This window comes from Haemorhous mexicanus, chromosome 3 (genome assembly GCF_027477595.1).
Source record: "Haemorhous mexicanus isolate bHaeMex1 chromosome 3, bHaeMex1.pri, whole genome shotgun sequence".
NCBI classification, from domain to species: Eukaryota; Metazoa; Chordata; class Aves; order Passeriformes; family Fringillidae; genus Haemorhous; species Haemorhous mexicanus.
In genome coordinates this window covers 29,093,516-29,120,511 of record NC_082343.1, presented here as the reverse complement: position 1 = coordinate 29,120,511, position 26,996 = coordinate 29,093,516, and the positions used below count along the sequence as shown (strand labels likewise).

Genomic DNA, 26,996 nt, shown 5'->3' with positions numbered 1-26,996 from the left:
CAAAACAATCTTGGTCTTCAAAAAATACTATTGCCTTGAGGAGTATAGCATTGGTGTCTCAATCAAAGATCTGATGATATGTTTCCCACAAAAACTACATTAAGAGAGCCAGAACAGCACTAACACTGAATGATTGGGGCGTTCATTGGACACAGACCCAGACTGGAGTGCCTGGGCCAGTGGGTGTTCCATTGTTTATACAAAGTGTTGCAGTTCCAAGCAGGGATATCAAGAGACCCAGTGTGGATGCAGGAGTTCAGAGGAGAGTTTTCCACATCCCTGCTACGTGCCTCCAAATGCAAACTGCTGGCTAGTTTGTGACTCTCCACCTTGATTCGTGAGGAAGGTTGAGAAAATCGCGGTTTTAACTCAGTGTAGAAGAATAATTATTTTAGTTTTACATATTGAAATGTTATAACCAAACCCATCTATTTACCCAGTTTTAGTGCAAATACTGAGAAACAGAAAAGGGTCATAAAGTACTACAGACTGGGATTTGTTGGCTTTTCTTCTTCTATCTCTTAATCTAAGCTTTTTGGACAAAACAGGGATAAGTTATCTGCAGATTTTGTTTATTTTGAGATTACCTTAATGCAGTTTCTTAAAATTTCTGACTAAAGAGATAGGATCTTTAAATATTTTTGTAAACAAACTCTCCTAAGGAAATACACTGTCAATCAGATCACTAAGTTCTGCTTCAAGTAAGACACTGGAAAAGGGCACTGAGGAGGCAGCAGTGGTTTAGCCATTGCCACTCAGGGAGGATATGCTCCTAATTACACACTGGAAAAGAAACCACATGGCTCCTACTGGCCTCTCCCTCCCATCCACATAAGAGCTGCAGTCAGCCCTGAGTTACAGTGTGCCAGGGTGATAAAGTACATGAGAAATGAGCTATAGTGATGGGAAAATGCTGTAAAATACTGCCATGTACTGTCCACCAGGTACCTGATGGCAGACCTCGGAGGGAGACAGTTCTTGAAAGTTACAACACCACAGTAAATAACATAAAAGTGTATGTAGGACACTAACTTTAATGTGCAGTGAGTAGAAGTTCTGTCTGAACCAACACAAGGTCACCAGGAAAGAGTAGGTAACAGCAGAGATGCTGAGTCAGTGCTCTGTAGCTGGGGAAGCAACTCTCAAATTCCCAGCAACAGCAGCCTCAGTGAGAACTCATGTCTGCACAGTCACAGTTGAGGGAATGACATTTACCAACACATAGTTGTTTTGCCAATTTCTTAGGAAATTTCTGTCTTTCAGATCTGGCAAACCGAGCAGAAGAGCAGTGCAAATTAAAGGACACCTTGAGACAGCATGTGGATAAGGAGAGCAGACAGATGAGGTATTTAGGGTAAATGGTACTGAGACCAAGTAGAGGAAAGTTAGAAGCAAAGCCATCTTGGGGGACATGAGAGGAATTTCAAAATAACTGAAAGACAATTTAGAAAGGTGAGCATTGGTAATGAGATTTTGACAAGACATCAGTCCAGATCCCTCTTGTACTTGAATCACCAGTTAGCTGTCTTTGGCCTGTATGTGTGCATGGTATAATGCCAAAAATTACTGAGCATCTACCCTTGATCACAGAAAGTGCTTCCATTGACTATTGCTTTCTGTATTGCAGAAGACAATGAGCCTCATTCTCTGATCTTTTAATTCTGTTTACTTGGATTATGTCAATGGGACATGCTAAGTTTTAACCCACACATTTGGGTCCCTGCTCAAGTTACAAAGAAAGGGGGGTGCAAACTTGATGGGGTTATGCAGCACAGTGAGGGGACCTTCCACCCAACTGAGAGCCCAGGCACAGCTGGGCACGAGCTGTCACCCAGCCATGCTCCCAATAAAATTCCCAATAAAACAAGACACTGGCACAGAATCTACCAGGAAAGAAATGAGATATGTTTTGCAGCTTGTTCTTTTTCATAGCCTCTATGCTTATATTAAATTATTTTGTTGTTATGATATGCTGCTGAATTGTTTCTGGAAGATGTTGACATGCCTAGTAAAAACAGTTGTTAGGGGATTGTTTTGCTCAGTGTACCTGAAAGTTTATCATCCTACGGAGTTTGGGAAGATGTCTTAATTATATTTTTATGCCACGGTGAAAGATAATTTCATATCCCCATTTAATTATCAATGCAGAACGTTCTGCGATAATATATTATTATGTCTGAACTGTCTGAACCTGATGTTGTGATGGCTTAAAATAGCCTCCAGGGCCCTTCAGTTGTGTGAAACGAAACTGGGACAATTCCTAAAAGCTCAAGAGGGACTGCAGATCTGTTAGTCTTGGCAGCAATAAAGTAGTTGGGATAAGGATGAACTTTCAAAAAGTGGAATAATTATTTTTCCTAGTTTAATGAAAAATGAAAGAAAAACATTCTAGGATTTTTTTTTTAAATTTAGATTTCCAGTACTAGCAGAATTTGAAAAACAAGAAAGGATAGCTGTACATCCTATAGTGAGCAGATGAGCTGAACTTTTATTTCTGTTATCCTGCCCACCTGTGTAGGCATTTCAAAAGAGTGTTCTTTCACCTGACTGTCAGGACACTTAGCATCATCTGATACCTGATCATGGCCCCACCTTGTCCTAATTGCTTTTGTTTTGCTCATACTCATTTTCTTCCAATCAAGAGATAAAAATTGGGTTTCAACATTATATAAGGTGGAAGCAGCTTGCTGGCTTGTAGGGACTGATGGAAAAATTCAAGTTCAAGTTTCTACATCAACATCTATATTTAGGCATATAAAGGAGAGGGCTGTTTTTCCTAGAACATCTGCACTTTGTTACTTTGTCAACATACACGTATTTATCTGCTCTCCCAGTTCACAGAGGGTTTTCACCACCTACATTTTAAAGCACTTCTCTGTCCATCCAAGGCAAGCATCTGCTGACAGAAATATGTAAACACGTCTTTAGACAGCTCATCTCAAAAAAAAAAAAAAAAAAAGTTCCAGAAATCACCAAAAAAGTACTCTTAGCAGCTCCAACCGCAGAGAAAACACGAACCACAGAGTTTTCTCTGACAACTGCGTTCGAAGAGCGCTGTAAAGAGCACAACTCGTCATTCCAGTTGCGACACATTTTTTCAAAATTATTTTTAATAAACTACGAGATGGCACAGGTGCGGTGCCAGCAGGCGGAGGGCCGACCCTCGGCTGACACAGAGGCTCCCGGGGCTCCTTTTCCGGCCTCTCCTCCGTGCCCGTGCCCGGCCCTGCCGCCACCGCGGCCCGAGGCCGCCGGCACCGGGCGAGCAGCGGGGCACAGCGGGGCACGGCCGGGCCGCTCCGCGCCTGCGCCGCCGAGCCCGTCGCGCCTGCGCGCTGCCGGGGCGCGGAGAGGCCGCGGCGGGCGAGGCGGCACATGCGCCCTGGCGGCTCCTGAGGAGGGGAGGAGGCGCTGGGAGGAGCGGTGGCCGCGTTCTCCCATTTAGCTGCGAGGGAGCGGGAGAAGCCGGGCGGCCGCCGGGGACCGCCGGAGGGGGGTGGGGGGAGCCACTGTCGCTGCGGCCGCCGCTCCCTGCTCCTCCTCCTCCGCGGAGCGCCCTCCACCCCGCCCTCTCCCCGCCCGGGACCGAGTCTGGTGGCCACAAAATGGCGGACGGGGAGCTGAACGTGGACAGCCTCATCACCCGGCTGCTGGAAGGTGAGCGGGGCGCCGCGGGGAGCCGGAGCGCACGGCCGCCGCTCCCCGCGGGAAGAGCCGGGGCTGCCGGTGCGGTGCGGGGCGAGCGGGGCCAGCGCCTTCCCCGCGCCGCCGGCCCGGGGTGGCGGCCGGGAGCGGGCTCGGCGCGTCCCGCCGGTGCCCCGAGCCCCGGCCCTGCAGCCCCGCGGAGGGAGGAGGGGCTGGTGTGTGGGAGGGTGCCCGCCCTGTCTGGCTGCTTTCCTATTTAATAGGAAGAAAAAAAAAAATTAAAAAACGTCTCGTTTTCCATCTTCCCTTGTTCACCCCGCTGCAGCTGCCTGGCTGAGGGGCGAGCTGGGGGCGCCTCGCTAGCTGAGCTCTTTTCCTCGCTAGCCGAGCGGCCTTTTCTCCCCCGTCCCTCCGGTCGGGTTGTAGTCGCAGTCCTCCGTGTGTAAAATTACGTCTGCGGGCTGCGTTAGGTGTGGGGTTGTGTGTACGTGAGTGTCGGTGGGAGCAGAGGGATTTATGCGCTGACATTCCTCAGCCTGCCTACGGGGCAGTCTCCAGAAGTGGCTCTCATGGGTGGCTGATAAAGGCTGTGGAGGGTTTTCTGTGTATTAAATAGTGATTCTGCCCTCTAAAGTAAGCTCACTTATTGCCTGCTTTTGGAGAAGCTGAGGCATTATTGCTAGCATTTTCTTTTTATTTAAGTTATGTCGTGAATGTTTAGTCTTCTTGGGCCTCTTCTTCTGTTAGTCTTTCATTCCACATTCAACAAATACCTGGTATGCTGGAGATGAGATGAGAGTGCTTGCATGGGTATGCGCCGTTCATTTATTTGGTTGCTGTATTCCTTAGATAGTTGGATCACATTGCAGAAGGCTTATAGAAAGGAATTTATGGAGCATGTATAGTTTGGGAAGTGAAGCAAGTTTTGTTAGGCTGAGTTTTGTTTAGTCGAGTTACTACAGAGCAGGGGGTTTAGGGCTTTAAGGACTTCTTAGCAGCTGCTATCTCATTTTTTTCGATGTGAAAACGAAGAACAGCAAAAGCAGTATTTAAAAATACATAAAGTCTTTGAAGAGTTGTGCTTATGTTGTGATTTAAGGTATGCAATGTGGTATAGTATGAAGAAACAAGTATCACTTGAAGTTTCTCTTAGATCGTTAATGCAGATAAAACTCCCTTTTTCTGGATGTTGAAACACAGATTAATAGGTAGGGTTTTAAGACAAACTAAATAATAACCTAGTAAATGTTGATATTTTAGGGCAGATTTTTTGGGGGGGGGCATTAAGATACATGTATATTTATGGTTCTGGGGTTTTTGAGGCACTCTAAATAATATATTTGAAAAGTACTTGTTCCACAATAGTGTACTAATTTATATATGGAATGCTTTAGGAGGAGGGGATTCTGCAGTGTTTTGGTGTGCAACTTGTTGGATTGTTCTGTTCCCTCTTAAGTATTACTCTGCTTATTTTTTATTTCTGAAGACTTTTAAAATATGTCTTCCCTACAGTTTACATACACCATAAATACTTGTGTTACAACTTTATTGCCTTTTGGGTTATGGTTCTTACCTTGTGTTTCAGCAGCCTACTCTGTGCTTCTTGTCTTCCATAGTACTTTAACCTTTAGGGATATATGTATGTACAACTTCTGAACTAAGCCTTGCTTGTAATTTTTCTTTTCTGTTCCCGAGTCCATTTTTAACTCTTGAGAAGAGATTATAAAGATTTTTAAGGGGAATGGGGTGCTTTCTTTCTGCTTGTCATCTGCTAACGTTAGAGGAGTGCCTTGTACAACATCTTGTATCTGAAACGTAATAGGTAATTCTTACAGGTTTTGTTTGGAAAAAAATGGCAGCAATTAAAGGAATGTGTGTCAATTATTTTTGCTTTCTTTTTAGCATCTTTTATTTGTTGCACTGCTAGCATATAGCATTTTAACCTGTTGTTCAATCAGCAGTGTTCCACAATGAAGGTTGGTTTTTTTTGTTTGGTTGGTTTTTTGTTCAGTTGGCAGCTCACATTCTTGAGCTCATGCTGTTGCTTAGCTGACCTGTTCTGGTAAAGTGAGTTTGAATCCCTCCCCACACTGGTTGCGCAGAAAAATTTCTGTTGACTCTTATCTCCAGTTGAATTGTTCAAAGCAAGTTGTTTGGCTCCATTACTCACACTTCAACTTTGACTTAAAAGGATAATTTAACATGGCTTTTGTGGTCTAAGTGTAAGCACAGTGAACTAATAAAAAGACATTTTAGTTAAATGTTGTCATGCAGTATATATTTGGTCCTTTTGGTTGCTGTAAGTGAAGTGTATTGCTTTAAGTTTGAATAACAGTCCACAGTTGTCTCTCAGTGGCTGCTACACCTAATTTTTCAAGGGTAGCAAATACATATCAAAGGCCACAGCGGTAGGAAACTTCAGTGCTGTCACTGTGTTGCTGGGTGGTGACACCTGTTTCTAGGCTGTGATATTAACTGTCAGGAGTTCTTGCTCCTACTTTAATTAGGTTACTCTAACTGTTTCTGTCCTTCTGGGTTATATCACACATTAACTTGCCTTTTGATTGGAATTACCTACTTAGATTGTCTTACTTTCTTTGTGTTTATTTGTGATTTTGGTTTCTTTTGAGATATCAATATGGAGTGGCCTGTAGCTGGGCTGCTTGGGAGAATTCAAGAACGTCTTCCCAGTCCTCAAGGAGTGTGCCCACATGCTTATCTTGAATGTGGACGTAGTTACTTTGTAGATCTTTTGAGTGCTGAAAGCCAAATCAATTAACTCTTAAAGTGAATTTAGTGAGAGTTTTCAGTAATGAATGTTAATAGTCTTCTATGACATCAGCTTTTAATTTCCATGTCCTTTTGTATATAGCAAGTTTTCTATTCACTGGTTAAGTGGTGAATTTAGGAATGGTAAGATCGCATTTTGAATTGACTCTCTCTTGCAATGTGTCTAGTTTTTGGCCATTAGTTAGTGATACCTTATAAATAACTATGGTTTGGAAATGGTAGGAAGGTAAAAACTCAAGTTTGTACATGAAGCCTGAACATAGCAGTGTTTTCTTTTATCTCTGTCTTTTTTCTTTTGTCTCTGTCTTTTTTCTTTTCTCTCTGTCTACCAAGTACCATCTGCCAGATTTAAATTATTGTTCCTGTTGCTTTACTAGAAGAATGAGGGAGATGAGATGTTGGTGCTCTGACATGTGTGCCTCACTGTCTTGGAGACACTTTGAGTTTTACTGTCTGTCATGAGTGAATCTGCAAAGATTTGCGGGTCATTCAAATACAGAATTCTCTATCTTTGCTAAAAGACTCTTAGAGTGTTATGTGACCTTGAAAGTGAATAAGCCAAATTCATTGAAAGAGTGTTTCCTTCTTGTGCTGCTATGCAGAATCACAGATCAGGCTTAGCTATGTTACAGTACATGAAGATGGTGGTCTTATTTTTGCTTCAGTGTGTGTACTTATTACATGTTATTATTTTTTTTCCTTCCTACTATCCCAGCTATGCCATCTGGTGGATAGATTTTTCCCCAGTCCCTTCTAACTGTGGACAGCACAGGAATATGCACATATGATACTGCCATGAGCACATCAGATGTGGAATACAGAATAATACCAATAATACCATGGTTTGGTTTGGAAGGAGCTTGTAAAGGTCACTTGGTGCAGCCCCTCTCCAGTGGAGGGACAGCTTCACCTAGATCAGGATGCTCAGAGCCCTGTCCAGTGTGATCTTGAATGTTTCCAGGAATGAGGCATCTACCACCTCTCTTCATAACCTGTTCTGTGTTTCGTCACTGTAAAAGAATTTCATCCATATATCTAGACTTAACCTACTTTTCTTTTTTAAAATTTTATTTAGTTTAAATCAGTTTTCCTTGTCTGATTGCAACAAGCCCTATTAAAAAGTCTGTCCCCATCTTTCTTATAAGCCCTCTGTAAGTATTGGAAGGCTGTGATTCAATGGTCTTCTTGAATACTACTCTCCAGTGTGGACAGAGAGGTTTTTTTCTCAAATGTAGTTTTTTTTCTCTTGGACTTTGCAGCTTAAAATGCTGCTTGTTTTGCCTCTTCTAGGAATACCATGTATCTCTGTCTGGGAAATGCCCTGAAATTTGCAACAATGCTGAGCTAAATTGGGTGCACCAGGTCTACATTTACACCACATTCTAAGCTAGTTTTAATTTCGCTTAGATGTGTGGTGTGTGGAGAAGGTTGCCCCTATATCAAAGCAAAGATACTGGAATAGGTGTAACCTTGATTTGTAAGGAATGCTGTGAATGGTGTTAAGATTTCCATATTTCTGTAGGGTGTTTGGCTTCCTGTTTCTGTGCTGTATCCTTAATTTCTGGGTATAAGGCATCCCAGCTGGAATGAATCTCTGCTCTTTTAAATTTATAGGTGTCTTAGTAAACACTAGAGAATTTACCATATGGAAGAGAGGATGTACTTAGGGAAACCCAGACATGGTAACCTTAGGTACAAGATGGCTTTCTATAAAGGGGCTTCATTTCTATTGCTGTACAAACAAATTTGCCTTGTCTAGGCAAGACATCCTGCTTTCCTTATTAAAATTAACAATTTGAATTAATCTGTCTGAATTTAATGTGGATCTTTTCTAAACAAATTTATTTTTGGTGAGGCTGAGGGCTACTAGTTCTGGTAGTACCAATGCACTAAAGAAGCTGTGAAATATTTATCCAAGAAGAGACATGTTGGACTGCCAGTAGGTGTAGGGAATGGTTATTGCTTCAATGTTCAGCTAAAAAGGTGAAAGGTGATTTTTATGGTTGTCTTAATAAAGGTGATTGCATGGTGTTCTTACCATGTCATGTCTTGTCTTCTAAGAAAGCTCCAAGCTTCATTTTCTTGTGATTTTGGAGGTCTTGTAGGTTGTGATGAACATAAAAATTTGAATGTTACTCGACTTTTTTAAATGAAAGTTGGATTTTAAATTCTTAAGAAATAATTGAGATTTTTCCTTATTAGTTTTAAATGGTGTAGAGCGTACTGGTCAAATGTGCTATGGTCAATAACATTTCTTATTTTGTTGCTGTCTTAACTAATTAACATAGCCAGCCAGCCTGATGGTGTGGTATTGTGATGTGGTAGTAGTGCTTGCAGTTCTAGGCTCTGTAACTGATGCTGAGAAAGAGAGGCAGTTGTAGAGAAATAAAATAGACCTTAATGATCTATTGCAAAACAATACAAACAAACTGTGGAGGTGAATCCTGAATAAACAGGAGTTATTACCTGGCTTGGTGTGAAATCATTGGGTAATTTGCTACTAGAAAAATAAACGAGAATAACTCTAAAAGGACTTGCTTGCAAAGGACTTTAAAAAAATAGTCTTTAAAAAGAGGAAGAAAATGAGCAGTTTTGTTATGTTTCTAGGAGGGTAGGTATTGTATTAACCAGGGAGGAGGGATAGAAGAATGAAATTTGTTTCTGGGTCTGTACAGCAGTGCAGATATCAGCCACTTCATCTTTAGCTTTATAAGTGCATGGCGAATGGAATGGTTGGCTTGAAACACTGCGCTGAAGGCCAAGACCCAGCATCAGGCAGTGTGCTGGGGTTCTTTATTCTGGCTGGCTGTTGGGCCACTTGAAGGCTCCATGATTCAGTAACTGTCTCATTTAGATACTCTGCAGCACAGGTTTTACTTGAGTCATTCCATGTCTTGCTCCCTGCTCAGCTAAATCATAGTGGAAAAAGAGAGAAACACCGTTCTTATTTAAGATAACTGCAACTATAAACTGTTAAAATTTCTCTTAAATGCTCATTAGTTACCACCAGAGGTAGGAATGTAACTTTTTCAGAAAGGAAGAAACTGCACTGCTAAGCCCTAGTCAGTGGTGAAGGCAGAATGCTTGCTATATTTGGCTGTTGCTCACTAAGGTCAGATGCAGGACTCAGTGAAGGGGCTGTATAGGGGAATCCACTCTTAACTACAGCCTGAGGTGCCTCTAAAGGTATTGGGTATCTGCTTTGTAATTTGAAACATTGCAAGGAACCTTCTGTTGTGTGATTTGTCTTAGTACATTGACTAGGACATTTTAGTTTTGCCGTACCATCTTTTTTGGGTTTTGAGGTGGTGTTTTGTGTTTGTTTTTTGATATTTTTATACCAAGCTTGATATAAACCTTTTTGTGTATATATCCCATGTAATTGTATTGGTTAAGTTCCAGTGACATTGATTTGCAGAAATTACACCCAGCTTCTTGTATCATAACTTCAATAACTTCTTTCCTTTGTACTTCTCAGAAGTTACTTCATAACTTTTGTAATTTACCTCCACGTTCCTTGAGTTTTAGGAATTTTATTAGCACTGCTTTAGGGGAAAAGAGTCATCCTTTGTGAAATAAGCTGAAACTCTTAGTTTCATGAAATTTTTATGCTAGGTTAGCTTTCCAAGTAGAGAAGGACAGGAATTACTACCACTGTGTAATACAGCATTGTGAGAGGCTTCTACCTTTGTTTTTGCTGGTTGCTTGAGTTTTAGGTTCAAGTGTACTTAAGCAAACAGTAAATGCAGAACATGTGATATTGGCCTTCAGTATTGAATTCAGCAGTTCTTGGAACCATGTGTGATCCAGAATGACTGAGACATCAGTAAGTTTATGGAACTTCTGTGTAAGGAAGCAGGTGGTCCATGGAAAGCTAAAGGAATGGGTGAAGGTTGCATGTTTTCATGGGCTCGCTGGAGCATCCCCGGAAGCAATTTTGCATAGTCGTCGTTTCAAAGCCTCTTCTCCATGAGTATTAGTTTTGCTGGATAGCATGTATTTAAAGAATGTAAATTCAAGTTTGGGTAGAACAGCACCACTTCATTGTTAGGGGTTTTTTTCCCATTAAAGGCTTAGACAGTCTCTTACTCTTCAGTGAACTTGTGCTTGATATTAAATAAGGCTGCTAAAATGAGTTCACAAGAAATCACTGTTCTTCAGCAAAATACTTACTATCAAGGTCATCTAGTGAAGGCAATTTTAGAAAGACTTTAAGGTTACTTGGATGTAAAAGCACAGTTTTTCAGGAAAAAAAGCTCCCAGGAAGCCTGATTATTCTATTTTTAGTGAGAAATTTGGGTGATGTACCCTAGGAAAGGTGCAGGGTTTCTGGGTATGCTGCAGGAGAGCTGTATGTTCAGTGATCTGTTCTTGTTGAATTGAGCAAAGTTCTAATGGGCTCCTTTATATTATTGTTGTCCGCCAGTGTAACTCGTGAATGAGAGCTATTCTAAGCTTAGTTCTATCACAGCAGTTCTGAAAATTTAAAACTTGTGTTGCTGGCTTAACTCTGTTTTGCTGCAAAGCAGGGAGTGGCTGCTTCTGGATGGCAGCTGAACAAGTTAAATAACAGAAGATATTCCGAGGGAATAGAAGTTTTGCTTTTAAAATTGAGAGTTGCTTTTAAAATCCAGTAGGATTCTTGACTTAAACTCACGAAAGTATGTAATTTGGATTTAAAAAATACTGAGAGCAGATAACTTCAGAACTTATTTCCAAAAATCAGTGTGAGGACTGCTTGATTTTTTTTTTTTTTTCCCCCAAGTCATAGGTAATGCCTCCTTAAGCTTTAAAATCTGTTCTGCTCCTACTATTGACAGGCTGTTCAACATTTGCCAAATACTCCAAAGTACTTTTAAGTACAAAAAAAATAGTTAAATGTCGGAGTTGTTAATCACCAATGATTAAACATCCTACAGAATGTGGGGGGAGTGTAAGCTCAAGGGAGTTGCTTGTGTGCAATTTGTAAAATTGCATGCTTGCAATCTTGGGTTGTAGTTTGGGGGTTTTTTTAGATCTGCTCTGGCAAAACTGACTTCTAAAGCCATAATTTCAGACATAAGCTTGGCTGGAGCTAGTGTGGAAAGAAGCAGAACCAGCTCCTTATTCTTTCACTAGCCCTGTCTCAAGTTCACAGAGGATATATTCTTTACCTTGGGGAACTATTTAGATTACATTTTTGATTTGTTGTGTCTTTGTTCTAGGAAGAAAATATCAGTTCACTGCAGTTCACTGTGTGGCCACATAAGTGTATGTCTGCAAAAAAAGCAGAGTGAATGGAAAGGAGAGTGCTTATTAGCAATAATGCTGACCCAATTTTTTATGAGATTAGGGAGAAGTCTCTGGGTTTTGATGTTATGATAAAACTGTGCGTGCTACATCCAGTAAACTCGACACTGATCTTTGAAAGCAACACCAGGTAGATGCTTAGGGTAGCTGTGCATAGCATAGCTGACTTAGTCATTGAAGAACCTATTAGTGATGGCACAAAATGAGCAGCTTAGTTGCTTAGAGAGAGAAGCACACCAGAAGCAGTGTGACAAAACAGGTTAAATACATTTTTTCCATTTCATGAGAGGCTATGGAAAAAAGCGATGGGAGTGGAATTTGGAGCAGCCAAATTCTTGACCCACTTTCCTTTTCCTTGCCAGTATTGCCTTACATAATCTACTACACTCTGGCATAAGTTTAGAGGGATTAAAAAAACCCAAAATTTTTGCTGAAGTTTTTCTTACCTGCCGCTGTGCAGGTCATGTCTTGGATTACTAATTACTGTTACTGAACTTCTTAAGGTTGCTTCCCAATGATTATGTAGATGCAGAGATTATTCTAATATCAATTAGAGTAGCTTTTAGGTAACTGTAGGATCTGTTGTGCTAAAATAAGTCTCAGTGTTTAGTGATATATTTGCTTTTATTCCTTTTTATCCTGTGCCATGTCACTCTGCTTGAAGTTCACTGGAGGAACAGTTTGTTCTCTCAGAGCTATGGGTGTGAGTTTGTGTATTACAGCAGAAGTGCTGTCCCCACTGTCCCTATCTAAAGGCTAATTTATGTAAATCAAAGCTTGTTTACAGCACTTTAGATTAAAGAGAATTAATTTACCTTTAATGTTGATATATTTCTGCCCTGGGTAACTGACAGCTGTTAAAAGTGATGGTTTTCCCAATGCTGTTAAAGGCTGTTTGAGCTACAGATTTTGCAATGTGTGAAGCTATGACTGGAGTGGTTAGCTATAGTAACTCGTAAATGAGTCTGAAAAACATCTCTTATGCTCTCGATCTGATTCTTAGAACCTCCCCTTCAATCTGTTCTGGGGGATTTGGCTTTTGAAAAACTAAATGCAGTGTTGTTTACAATCCATACAAAGCTCAGCTGAGTCAAGGGAACTTGAACAAAATTCTAGTTGTAATGTAAGCTGCTGAAATAAGTGCTTAGTCTTACTTGTGTACTTGTACCACAGCTGTGGCACATCTGTTCCGGATGACTACTTGGCAAACCTTCCAGTGTCTTTGTGAATCCAGTGAAGTGCTGAGCCTTTCAGGGTTCACAGGAGCCTCTCATTTCTCAATATGTAGTACCCTTATTGCTGATCCAGGAACTGTGGGAGAAAACTGCTTTTGTCTTAACCAGTATTGATGGTTATTCCTCATGAAACTCCAGGTTTTGTATTACTTCAAATGTAACTGAACCTACGTGTTTACTCTGGCACTGCAGACTGGGAGGAAGAGGCCTTTGTAAAGGTACAGTGGCTCAGATCTGCACCTTTCCCAAAGGATGGAAGTGACTGATCATCACGTGCATGCTGTCTCCTCTTCTGAGAGTGATAGACCTGTCAGAGTTGTAGAAGTGTCTTCTAACCTGGAAAATCTGAAGTGAGGTAATAGGTTGCTTAGTTGATTTGTCTGTTAAGGACTTAAAGCATTTAGGACTGTACTGTTAGAAGTAAAGAAATACCATCAAGGCACTGACTGGCAGTTAATTATGAAGTCAGGGACTGCGTGTTCTCTGTGTCTTGCTTCTCATGAAAAAAATACAGCACCACTCAAAGCATCAATTCTATAAAGCAAATGCTCCAAGTTTAAATCTATGTGTGACTTTCAAATGGAGCTAAAAGCTGGTGTTGTAAGAAAAACCAATTGGATCAAAGTTATTTAAAGTATTATGGGCGTCCTACTTGAACTGTTATCTCAGTTTTGGTCTCAGTGCTTGGTCTGGTACTGCTTCTGGTAATATTAATGTTGTATATAGTGGGCTTTCCTGGGTTTGCATTCCAAAACTAGGGTGGATATAAGTGTGTAATTCTACTTCTTTGTTTTGATCTGTATGAAATGGCATCATTCTGGTACTGCAAGAAATCATGAGAATTAAATACAGAAGAGAATGTCATTGCTTATGGTTAAAAGACGGCACTGTCTGTAGTGGGAAGACATGACTGGAAAGCTGATTGTACTGCATGGTCCTTTGGTGTGACTTTGTTGCAAGCTATGGGTCTAAAATAGAGCAATTGTCTAAATAAAATTATAGCCATTGTAATATGAAAACTCTGCTTGCATATAATGGCAGTTTACTGTGCCTGTCAGGAGTCCCAGGTCTCTGAAGGGGATCATTGTAAACTATTGGAACACAAGCACTTGAAATGGAGATTATTGGAACATTTTGGTACCTCGCAAAGTGGATAGGCAGGTCCTGTGCAAAGTTGTCAAGCCGGAGTTTGGTTGGTTGGTTGGTTGGTTGGTTGTGGGTTTTTTGCCAATAACGGGGCTGAAGATGTATCTGTGAGAACATCACTCATTTGTTTGAAATGTGATGAAATGGAAGCCTGTAGGCATATATTGTTTGCAAGTCACAAACTGATTGTTTCTGATGTCTGCTTTGTTTTTGATTGTTTCTGATGTTTGCCTTGGTATTCTTCTAATGTGTAAGTGAACATCTTAATGCATGAGGAATAGTAACACAAACGTGTTGCTAAAATGCTGTTTGCTTTCTCGAGTGTAGTTGAAATCTTAATTAGCAAGAGGAATGTGACTTACCATGTCATAAATATCACCTGGTAGTGATTCACTGAGCATCACTGAAGGAGGTCCTGTATGACACAGCCTTTTTCTTGTGAGGTTCTAATGAGCTAAGTATTTACAATATATCCTCAACTTCAGATATACTATTCCTCCTGCTCTTTTGGCACTCAAGCTAGCTGTCCCAGGATCTAATTTTGCATCTCTTCCCTGCTATTGAAAACTGCTCTTCAGTTTTGCCTTTTCATGTGTTCCTGTGACTGCTTCCTAACCTCTGTTTACCAAGTGTTTGGTGTTTATTAAAAATAAATATTTATAGCACAGTGTTGGCATGGTCAGATGTGCAGTTACACTGGGACAAGTAAGCAGTAATAACCAGAGCAGAGCATTTTGAGTTTAACACTTTGGACCATAGCACTAGGTGACCTAGGACAAACTGTTTTCCCTCATATCCTTTCTTCCCTACTGCACAATGTAGATAATGCTAGATGTAATTATACTGATCTTCTCTATAATGTAGGTTTTCTAGGAACTAAGCAGAAATAAAAGGAAAAGCGAGGTTATGTTAATTAAAAAAAAATTTACAAGCTTACTCTTCTGTTTTGAAGAGGGAAAGCAGGTGGCCTAGGAATTTGCTATGTGTGAAGAAATAGTTTCTGCTCTTCTGTTCATAAATTTATTAGACTAACTGAAGTTGCACCTAAATTTGTTAGGAAATAAAGTCTTGCACTACATGAATTTGAAAACATTTGGATTTGAGCTGCAAAAGTTGTATATTACCTTCCCTTGTAGGTACTGCCATGGCTTAATGCTGAATGTCATTTTCATCTAAAACAGATGGCAGGACAGGATGTTCGCCTGTTGTAGACACTGATAGATTCTGGCTTATTTGTTTGAACTCTGAAGTTTGGTTTGTGCTGAGATGCAAGACTGAACTGGATTGGCCAAAGTGACAACACAGTTGTTCTATTTTGCTGCCTCATTAGACACACTAAAGCCTCTGACGGGAATCATACAGATACTTGTAGAAAGAAGCAGCTGCAGATAAACTTGCCAGAGGATATTGCTTGGAGTGCAATGACGTGCAAGTGCTTTTGATTTTATGCTACATATAGGTCTGAGTGCCTGACTTACAGGTTTTGTGAATTCAATTTCATTTCTAATTAGAATATTCTTGGCTGTAAAGGTTTCAGTAATTTAAGAGCCATTATATATGAAAGTTCTATCAAACTTTTATAGTTTTTAGTATGATGTTCCTAATATGGCAGTTTCAGTTATTTTAAACATAATAATGTCTATGATTTTTTTCTTTGTATTTAACTAGTGCTGTTGAACTTAACAGTCCTAAAGAAGTTTACCTTGTGCTAATGTGGAAGTGTTTTCAGGTTTTCTGTTCTCAAGATTTTTGTCTTTTATGAATTCTCTAGAATAAAGGAATTGTTAAATTAAACACTTCTTAAAATTGCTATTTATTCAGATATGGACAAAAGCACGGCTTAAATTGTTCTCTTCTGAGACCTGATTCAACAGGAATGTATACAGATCTTTAAGCACAGAATACCAAAGTATCAGAGATTAATTTTATAATTCATTGGACAGCATAATTCCAAGGTGTCTGGTAGAGTATGGTGCTGGCTTTTTGTCAAAGATAGGTTTTAAATACAGATCATCTGCATTTAGCTATTGCTGTATAACTGTGTGGTAGTTACCTTCAACTGTTAAATATTTCATTTCAGTACGAGGATGTCGTCCTGGGAAGATTGTTCAGATGACCGAAGCAGAAGTTCGGGGCTTGTGCATAAAATCACGGGAAATATTTCTTAGCCAGCCTATTCTTCTGGAACTAGAGGCACCTCTGAAAATTTGTGGTATGTAAGCTTGATATATATATATGTTATTTGTTGGTCTTTTAATCTAGTTCTATGCTAGGGGGCTTGGAAGAATACTGAGTCAGGCAAATGAGGCTGAGTTGGGATTAGAGGGAGATCTTCAAAACCTTGAATGTAGTTTTCAGGCAGCTAGCACTTGGTACATTGCCAGTGCTCCTCATGGTATTTTGGAGCAAGTTTCTTTGGCAATAAGGGCTGCTTGTGCCCTCATCTACTGCAAATTTTCCAACCTGTTCCTTGCCTGCACAGGGCTGGTGTTCTTTTGATCACTATTTCAAAAAGCAGTTAGCTGTTTTTAAATGACCCACATGTTGCATGTTGTGGTTCCTCACTTCAAAGCATAACAAAACTAAGACCTCATGAAATGAAATGCTTGAAAAATTGAAGGCATTATTAGTCTTTCCATTGAGAAAGTGAAACTGAGTGCAGACTTAAATTAGGCTTAGTTACCATGTAACAAATTCCTTGAGCTTTACAGCATGTTTTTAAAAACATCAGCATTACTGTGAAACACAAATACAACCATGGGCATTTTTACCTCACTTAGCATTTATAAGATGCTAGACTTCTTCCAAAGTATACTGTAACTACAAGCTTGTAACAATTGTTTAAAAAGTTTTGTAAATACCAGATTGTAATCATCCTTCACCTTGCTTATTAACAATAGACGATGCCTTTGAAAGCATAAAATTCCTTGAATTAGATTAGTTGAAGTGTCATAATATTAAAGGGGAAACAATCTTTGTATTCATTACTACTTACATCCTCAAACATAGATTAGCTTCTTCCTGGCAGATGCAATGTCTTTAATGTTTCTTACTTTGAGAGGATATTACCAATTAAAAAAACACCCAAACCCCAAAATAAAACAGCCAAACCCACAAACCAACCACTAATGGCAAAGTCATTTTTAAATGACTAATTGCTTGGTAGGGTGGGGAGGAAAAACCAGCTCAGCTTGCCTAATGACATAAAGTTGAAGGTAAAATGCAACTTTATCACACTGTGGTTTCTTTAGACTTTTCACTATAGTGTAGTTTTATTGTATTCCTAGATGAAGGAAACATGGAAACTCAGGTAGATTATGCATAAGTCAAGGTCTGCAAAGAGTAATTGTCCTACTTCAAAGTAAGGTCCTCCTCATCTGTTTAGATCAAGGCAGTTGAATGGACTGTTGGGCGTGCAGTAATAGGTGTAGCTAATGCACAGCTAAATAAGGCGTTTGTTATCTTAAATCAGATTCCAAACACAGTGAAAGTACTGGGAAGTGTCAGGTGCATCTAAATTTAATATTGGAGCAATTGTCAAAGCTGCATTTAGATAAAAGTGAAAGAAAGATGACTGCTTTCACCAAAAGCAAAATATGCAGCTGGTAATGCTTTGAACTATTACTTTTGTGTGCTCAGGCTATGCCTGAGGAGCCATAATAGGATTGTCTTGTCTTATAATCAAGTCAGTTCAAAATAAGCTCTACATCTCCAATGGCTGTGTTTTAATGTAAGATGAAAGATACTCTTATGTAAATGTCCATTTTAAAATAGATGTGGTTTTTAATGTAAGTCTTATATCTGGTAGACTTCAACTTGTGCTCACATGAAGCTGTATTTTAAAGTGCTAAGTGCCCTGAATGGAATGGTAAATGCCTTGGTACCTTTGTAAAATTGTTTCTGCAAAATGTTTTTACCCATTAAGTGCATTTGTCCCTCTGTTGCACGTGTGTAACTGAAAGTAGTTACAGACAACATAATAATAATATTTTCTGGAGTGTGTTTCCTTGGTAGTTCATTCTGTTAGTGATGAAGTCTGGGGATTTGACAACATGATTCTGGAGTACTAAACTCAGCATAGAAACAATCATTGAGGAGTCCTCTGCTTCTTCAGGTTGTGACCTGGAGACTTCTAAATATCAATTAGAATACAAATAATTCTTGTTGCAACATGTGTGAAAGAAATTTTAGCCAGTGGAGCTTCAGACTGTGACTGAAATTGGGTAGTAGATACTGATCACCTCTATTAGAAGAAAACTGGAAAAGTGATTCTTCTCCCTGACTGAGATGTAGTTGTGGGAGAATGCTCCCTAAAGGACGAAGTATTGCATTTTTCATGGAACGTTTAAAGGAATATAATATAGCATGTGCTCTTCTTACCACTGTACACTTTAAGAGTTGAAACAGAGAGCATACAGGTTTGGGAACCTTTTATCTCTTTTAAGATGACAAAAGTTATGTGAGTTGTTCTTTTTTCTCTTTTGAGGCTGTAGTAGCTTGTGCTCTCCTGGAGAATAACTGCTGAGCAGAGTCAGGATTTTGTCACTGAGCAAGCAGCAATAGTGAAGATACATCTATGTAATGCTTAATGTACAGGACCAGGAGGTACTGAATCTACATAAACATACAGCTTGTACTGAAGGCTTTTGGCATATCTGTTTTGCATCCAGTCACTCTGATAATAAGTTTTCCACTCAGGTGGAATACATTGCATGTATACTGGAAGTTACTGTAGAGCAGCTTTGGCCTCTTCACCCATGTGGACAGCTCAGAGATAGTTTAGCTTTGGCTGCTCTGATGTGATGCACTGTGGTGGTGTAAATGCCACACAGAGCTGTTCCGTGGAAAGCCTAGTTTTAAAGCTGGCAGTGTGAAGAGTAACGTGACAGGTATTTTTCCTAACAACAAGCTGCAGGGTTGAGTATCTTGTAAAGGATGGAGTCTTTTGAGTTTGTCTTGCTTGTTACATGCATCAAAGGAGGAGTTAGTCTAAATGCTGGGGGATGGGATTCTTAGTACAGCAATGTTATGGAAATTGACCTTTGAAGTAAGTGTACTTTGCCAGCACAGTGTTCAGCTCCTCTCCAGTCTGAATTCTTCACTGATCTGTTTTTGCAGTAGATAATGTGACTTTTTTTGAGGTACATTTGCTTCCTGGTCATATACCTGTTCAATTAGAGGTTTTCTTTCTGACCTTGTTTTAATTTAAATGAATTAAAGCTTGGTTAGAAAGCTTATGCTTTATTGTGAAGATCTTTGTAGCTTTTGCATTTCAGACTGGCTTCATACCTGACATAGCAGTTGTGCAGATATGGTGAGTTATTTATATCTTGTGGGTACTTCAGCTTTAATATTAGCATGGTTCTTCCCTTTGTAATGCATATTGCCAGTTTTTAAAGGTAATATTAATGACTTTTTTAATATCACTGAATAAAAACTAATTAGCTGGCTTAAGTTCTTGACTTGTGTAAGTCTTTATGATGTTGCACTAATCCTTGGTAAACTTTTTTTTTTCAGGTGATATCCATGGTCAGTATACAGACTTGCTTCGATTATTTGAATATGGAGGATTCCCACCCGAAGCTAATTATCTTTTCCTTGGAGATTATGTAGACAGAGGCAAACAGTCTCTGGAAACAATTTGCCTATTACTGGCATATAAAATCAAGTACCCGGAAAACTTCTTTCTCCTAAGAGGAAATCATGAGTGTGCTAGCATCAATCGAATCTATGGATTTTATGATGAATGTAAGCAAAAGCTCTTACTTTTGGGAGACTACAACAGACTAATACTTTGTTTTGGAAGCACTTGTAGTAGTGACTCTTGTCTTGTAAGGGTTTCAATATTCTGTGAACCTGCTTTGAAACTTTCTAAGTTTCATGCTGAGGTTAAAGTCACTCTGGAGCCTTACTATTTATTTCTTCTGCTGTCCTTGAAATGGTGTTGTAAGAGATTGAGACGTTAGTGTGCTCAAAGAAATAAAACCCTATGAAGACAGTTTGCTAACATTTTTGCTTAGGCTCTGATATGTATTACAGGTTGTCTTTAAAATCCAGCTTCCTCTTCCTAATGTCACACACTGTTTTTGTAGGCAAGCGGAGATTTAACATTAAGCTGTGGAAGACCTTCACAGACTGTTTTAACTGTCTGCCTATTGCAGCCATTGTGGATGAGAAGATCTTCTGTTGTCATGGAGGTAAGCTGATGGCTGCTTTTAAAAGCTGTATCTAAACTTGATTTTAGGTTAATGCTCTACCAAATGGAGTGTGGCTGTGTGTACCTGATATTTAGCTGGAGATATTTAACCTTGTGTTGTCTGTAAAGGTCATGCTTTTCTGTGCACTTGTCAGTAGACTGTCATTCTTACCTGATGCACGCAGCCCTCTTGTGCCTGAAGGGGAAGTGCATCTGTGAGTGTTCCCATCAGTGTATCCCTCTCTGAAGGTTACTTAATGCTAGAGTTATTGTCAACTTTGCCACGTTAGTTGTTGCTGCTACTATATATCAGTGCAGCCTTTGCTAACATTGGTGTCCCTAGGCTTGAGGAGTGGCTTTCACGAGTAACCTTGGCTCTATACTCGCAGCCTCTTTAACTGTTTCACAGCACTTTGGTGGGTGGGACCGCTGAGGTCACTCAGTCAAGCTTGCAGCTTGGAGCGAGATGTTTGTTAGCACTGGAACAGATTAGACATGGCTTGTATGGACTCCATAAAGCCTTTGCTGCTAGACAGTCTACATTCTGTGGGTACCTGTCCCAGTGCTGCCCTGTTGGTGTACTGAAAAATGTGTTGGGTGTTGATCTGACCAAGGGCTGTGACTTATGTGAATATTGGAATGTACTTGGGTTCTCTTCTTTGTAGAGCAAGTCTTGCCATGATTTTACAGGCAGTGATGTTTAACAGGTTTTCAGAAGCTTGCAGTGTCAAACAATTGACAAGAATTTCAATTACTTGTAGAAAAAGCCATCCTGCCTTTTGCAGCTGTGTTTGCAACTGCCTCCATTAATAAGCCACTTAATGCCTTTCTCTGAGTGATCTAGAAATGGTTTGGTAGATGTCACACCTGTGTTGCCAGTGAGATGGAAATTAGTAGAAATGAAAGCAATGCAGAAACATCTAGTTTGAGCACCTCTGTTTCCAGACTTCCTGAGGTTCTCTTGATGGCTGCCATCCTGCCTTTATTAATTACAGGTATCAATTCAAGAGCTATGCCTGTATGGAATGTGCTTTAAGAATGGTCTGGAGTATTCTTGCGTCTTCTTTTGAAAGCTTCTGCCTTCAGTGCCGGCTAGAATAAGCTAAGAGGATCTTATACATAACATGCTCTGAGATATGAAGTTCCTGTAAAAACATAGTTAATGCAGTAATACACTTGGGTCTGCCAGTCTCTGGGTAGCACTGACATGTCAGAGTACCTGTTTGTTTGCAGCTCATCTTTTAATCTTTTTCTCAAGCCATGTATTGTTTTCTTCTTTTTAAGAGCTGGTATCTATCTTGCAGGCTAGATCTCATAGTTTTAAGAATGTGAGATAGAGTCACTTCTGCACCTAGGTGGCCAAATACCAGTGGTTAAAAACCCATGTAATAAATTTGTCTCCAAAAGAGCTTATGAAAGAATTACTGTTTTACTATCAACATATGTTTTAAAATTTTGGTTTTTTGGAAAACAGAGCATGAATAGAAACAAAATACTGGAGTGTTTCAGGCAAACAATTAAACTTAGGTGGAAGATAATCAAAGCAGCTTAGCAGGTAGAGCAGAATGCTGTGACAAAACTGGTAGCTTTGTGTGTGCTTTTGAGACCTGAACCGTGAGAAAGAAGCCTCGAGAGCTATTTTTCAAAAAAAAGATTTAAAGTTTCATTGTAAATGGGGGGGGGGCATGTGTGACTTAAAAGTTTTCCTACTTGACTAAACAAGAGGTTATTTTGTGCATAGTATGCTTTTAAGGATCTTTTTATGAAAAGCAGTACTTACTTTGTTATTTATTGCTAATTGCCCCATAAATTGTACATGCTTAATCTATAACTGAAATTATTGCCACTCTGAACTGATCTGTAGCTGTGAAACAAAGTGAAAAGACTACTGAAGTGCTGTGTGCTCCTAATAAATAGAAGTGGACGTTCAGCACAGAAATAAGTTTTGCCCTTTTTCCACTTTTCTCCAGTCCTATCCAAACTGCATTCCAGATCCAATGAAGTAATGGACTGTCAACGCCTTTTCATGATGTTACTACTCTAATAGACACTGAGGCAGCAACACAAACCATTCAACTCTGCTGGAGGTTGAAGCTAGCATATAGATATAAGGTAGGTGCCTTTTTTACTATATTGCGCATTTTTGCATAGTTTATTTTAAAAATATTGTCCTCTGGGATATAATAAAACTTTGCAAAACCGCATAACATAGTAAAACAAAAGGCACCTAACTTCAACCCCAGTAGGCCATCTACAATAGCTTAATATATTGAGTCATCTCTTTTACCTAAACTTTTCTGGATATCTGTTTTGAGTTATCCATCTTGCAGTATAACTCAGACCTCTCTTGCTACCCCTGTCTTTAAATGTTCAAGTTAGTGAGAGCATCTTTCATTGTATCTTTTCCATCAGCTCCCTCTCTTCCCACATTCCTCGCACATGTAATAATTTGTTCTTTTTTTAAGGCTGTCCTCTCAACTAATGTCTGACTTTGCTCTTTATCTCACTTCATTAAAGCTTATTCCATAACCATTCTCAACTTCCCCCTTTCTCTTTGCTTTGTATTCTGTACAGCATTGGTCTTCTTATCTATGACAGCACTGTCTAGCTCTAATCTTTAGAGAACTTACATGGTTAGTTTCAAGTTTCTATAAATGAAGTCCATATTGTAGTGTCATATTGATGGAATACATTGGTCTTACCACACTCAGTTGAAGCTCTGAGATGGGATTTGTGATTGTACAGTAAAATACTGCATTTATGTAGTATTTTTAGGCTCTGGAATTCTGTTTTTCTTGTGGCATTAATGACATTAAACTGGATGTTGATGTTTATCGCTACTTAATTTACATAGTATTCAAAGATTACACTATAGAAATTAGTACCTATCACACTTACTTTACCAATTCCACACAATCAAAGAGTGGTTCAAATCAAATTTGTTGAGTCTGCTAGGAGTAATGAGAATTATTTGCTTTCCCTTAGGGAAGAGGTGGTCTTATTCTTCAAAAATATAATATACTGAGTATACTTAAAGGTATTTTTTCTGTATTTAGCTGTTGTGACAAGACAACTTAATTGTGTACTTTTAGTATGCTTTAGGTTTCAGCAATCGCTTTACTGGCAGCAGTTTTACAATGAGTTTTGGCATTCTTATATCCTCCGTTCAACTCTGATCATGTAGGACTTTTCTCTGTAGGTATGAGTTTGAGACATTAGCTATTTCTTTGTGTGCAAGGGGAGTTAGGAAAATACTTTGGAAAAGAAATGATTACGAAGAAGTCTGCAAACCTGCAGGCAATTCCATAGGGTTTTGCTGTTTTCCAATAATGCAAAATAGCACAAAAATGGACAGCCACACGTTTGAGACATGGTTTGTAGTAACATTTCCTTTTAAAGACTCATGGAGTGCTTTGAGTTGAAAGGAATATTAAGTCATCTAGTTCCCAATGACCTTGCTGTGGGCAAGGGACCTTCCACTGGACCAGGATCCTCAGTGCCATCCAGTCTGGCCTTGAACTCTTCCAGGGATTAAAGATTTATTTTGGGTACAGCCTGAAATGCTGAAAACTGTAACTTCATAGAAAGTCACAGACTGATTGTGTTTATTTCGCTGAGACTGCCCATTGCAATCTCTGGGTGTGGTGCCGTGGGCTAATGTAATGTGTGTGTGCAAATAGATCAGATCTGGGGAAGGGGAAGTGGTAGATTTGTCAAAATTTAAAAGGTGATTTTCTACTAGAATTTATATTATTATTCCTGTGTTGTTGTGTTTATAGACTTGATTAATACTCCCTTTAAGTAGTTTACTGTTAGATTTCTACAATCCTTTACAACCTCAAGGCAAGAGCATGAAAACAGCTTTAGCAAGCTAATGATGATAGAAGGCTTTTACCATAAGACTGCTTCAAGAAAAATAATCTAAAATCTTCATACTTGAAGAAAAGTTCCTCAAGTCTGTATCAAATGCTTTGGTTCCTGTCAAATATCATTGTTCTTGTAATATATACATTGCCACTGTGCAAACTCTGAAATTATTTTACATGGTGAAATGACCTTTCCAATGACAGCTTTCTCTCTCCTGTTCAGAGTTCTGGACTGAGTCAAATTGGTATGGTTTGTTAACATGAAATGTGTTTCATCACAAATTAGGTCTTCATGTTCTATTTTCGAATTTGCAGCTTTCTTAATTGGATACCTTGGCCTAAGTCATTTAAAACACCTAGGACCCTTATTTAAGGACACGTTAGCATGCTGTAGCATCTAGCAGGCTCTCTTTCATGCCTGTATGCCCCAAGCAGAGGAGCTTTAGGGTGTGTAAACTCCTCAAAGGGTGGCTTTGGAATTCCATGCTTTAATTGTAGTTGCATGTTGATGACTAAACTATTGAAAGATAGCTGTGTCTGTACTAAGTGTTTTTGGATTTTGAGTAATCCAAGTACCGTGATTTTATAATTGACTTAAGCAGCTGAGCTACAATAGATGACAACCTCCATGGCTAAAAGGATGGTGATGAGAACTCCTTGCTAATTTCACTTGCATTATTCTCTGTCCTCTATTCAGCAACTTAATTGTCTTATAGCAAACTGCCTTTTGTTTATGTTGCAGTGGAAACAATGGATGCTGTGTGCCTTTGAACCACAAATCTTGTGTTCTCTGGAACCCTTTCCACAGGTAAAATACGTATATGAGTCACTTGTTTTCTTGTACTTTTACAGGACTGTCTCCAGATCTCCAGTCAATGGAGCAGATCCGGAGAATTATGAGACCTACAGATGTTCCTGACACAGGTGAGTGAGATGGAATTTACTGTAAATAAGTCTTAATGATGAAACAGGTTTAATCAATTTCTGTGCAAGCAATGTAGTGAACGCAACCTCTGTTCACAGTACAATAGTACAATATTCCTTGGTGCCTGTATAGGATGTGAGCCCTGTTCTTCCTGATGGCCATGTTATCTGATGTGTTAAAGGCTGTTGTATGTGGTGTTGTTGTTGTTTGTCATAGCAGAGTAGGGTATGTTTTTTGATACCTGTTTTTTCATAAATTATTCACAAGTTTCCCTTAAAACATCTTAGAAATGTAATGAAAGATAAAGGAAACTGAAGAGGCAGTTCCCCTTGCCTTGGTTAGGCACACATAAACCTTTTAGTCTCTCAAAAAATGTAACTGTTCAAAGTTAAACAGTACAAGAGTTAAATTTCCTGGGTGTTTGGGCTTCTCTCTATTTGTCTCCTTCCTCATTAAATTTGAAAAATGCAGCTCTTACTTCACTGCAGCTGGGATTTCAATTGCATCTATCAATGTACTAGTTGTGAAATTTTCTTCTACTAGGTTATTGTTCTGTTTATAAATGTTGGATGCAAATTGTTAGTGCTTTCTGTACAGTGTTCTTTTGAATGGTTTAATCAGTCTTGCTCAGTGTCTCATTTATTACTGATTTTTTTACTAGTGGATTGAAGAGACTGTTGAGCAGTACAGTGGGATACTTTTTAAAGTGTTGATTTCAACAGTGGTCTGAAATTGACTTTCAGAGGAAATACAAGATCTGAACCTTTTTTTGAAAATAAGTTACAAATAAGTTAGAAGAATTCTGTTTCCTGTAATGTTTCTTGGCATGGAGTAATTCAGGGACTAATGTTTATATATCTACTGTCCCTTAAACAACACCACTTCTGTGCAAGCCAGGATATACACTCCTGACACTAAGATGCATTATAGACTGATGAGTGATTGCTTCTGTAGTATAAATTACTACACTGTTTGTCCTTTTATGCTATTTATTCACTCAGTGCATAACCAAATAAATGTCAGCACAAACAAGTCAATCTTTGCATATATCAGCATTCCCAGAAAAGATGGTTTTGTTCAGCAGGCAAATAATAGTGCTTGAGGCACCCCCACTTCAGGAATGCCCTTACAGAATGTAGTTCTTGTTTCCATGGACACTCCACTGAAATCATCGCTCCTCTTAGTACCTCCTAAAAATAAGTATGGAGATTTTTTGTTAAAGGCTTTTGTTTCGTGTAGTAATTTTGCTTTCAGAAGCAATAGCTGTGTGTATACTGTCAGAGCTAAAATGAAATGTCCCATCCGAGGCATGTGTACAATGACAAAGGTCTTCATCTTTTGGACCTATTTAAGAAAACCTGTTTTACATAACGGAAGTAAATCTTGCAGAAAATTAAAAATAAATTGAAGTAGTCTCACTTCCATTAAAGTTTTAAGCTCTTCAAAGCTAACCCTTTGTGGAGGGGTGTCACTTGGGGAATATTTGTATTGATACAAAAGTTTCGGTAGATGATCATGTGGCTGTGCTAGGATTAGAAAATTATGATGGCTTCTTCTAGCCTGATGAAAAAAAGCTTTGCAATTTCAATTGCAATTTAAACACCTCTTAGGACAGATTTGCCTGTTGTTCTGTATGACCCTAAAGATTATTTGATTTTGGGGAAAGAATAGAAGGAAGTACTTGCTAAACAGCTGAGACAAGCATCTTCTATCGCTTGCTGGAAACTCATGCTAAGAAGCCATTAGGGATTGCAGGTCAATTATTCTCTTGAAAAACAAAGTTACTCAATATAGAACTAAATTTCAGTAAAGTTTTTGTCATGCCCTGACTGTATTCAGTAGTTTCTCTCGAGATGGAAATATTATCTAAAATCCAGTTGTACTTGTTCTGTTCTTTGTCTTCT

General features: G+C 39.3%; 1 protein-coding gene across 3 annotated transcripts in view; it reads left to right on the top strand.

The window, feature by feature from the left end:
* The first annotated feature begins 3,352 nt into the window (after nt 1-3,352).
* Nucleotides 3,353-26,996, top strand: part of PPP1CB (protein phosphatase 1 catalytic subunit beta) — a 29,615-nt gene continuing 5,971 nt past the window's right edge. The window contains exons 1-5 of one of the 3 annotated variants that reach the window (XM_059841223.1): nt 3,353-3,657; nt 16,186-16,317; nt 19,623-19,853; nt 20,198-20,302; nt 25,020-25,091. In XM_059841223.1, coding sequence (XP_059697206.1) covers nt 3,606-3,657; nt 16,186-16,317; nt 19,623-19,853; nt 20,198-20,302; nt 25,020-25,091 — 592 coding nt within the window. In that variant the 5' untranslated portion in view covers nt 3,353-3,605. Of the gene's footprint in view, nt 3,658-4,311; nt 4,456-4,816; nt 4,854-16,185; nt 16,318-19,622; nt 19,854-20,197; nt 20,303-25,019; nt 25,092-26,996 lie in introns of those variants that run through there. The other 2 variants (XM_059841225.1, XM_059841224.1) reach the window with 2 other exon arrangements.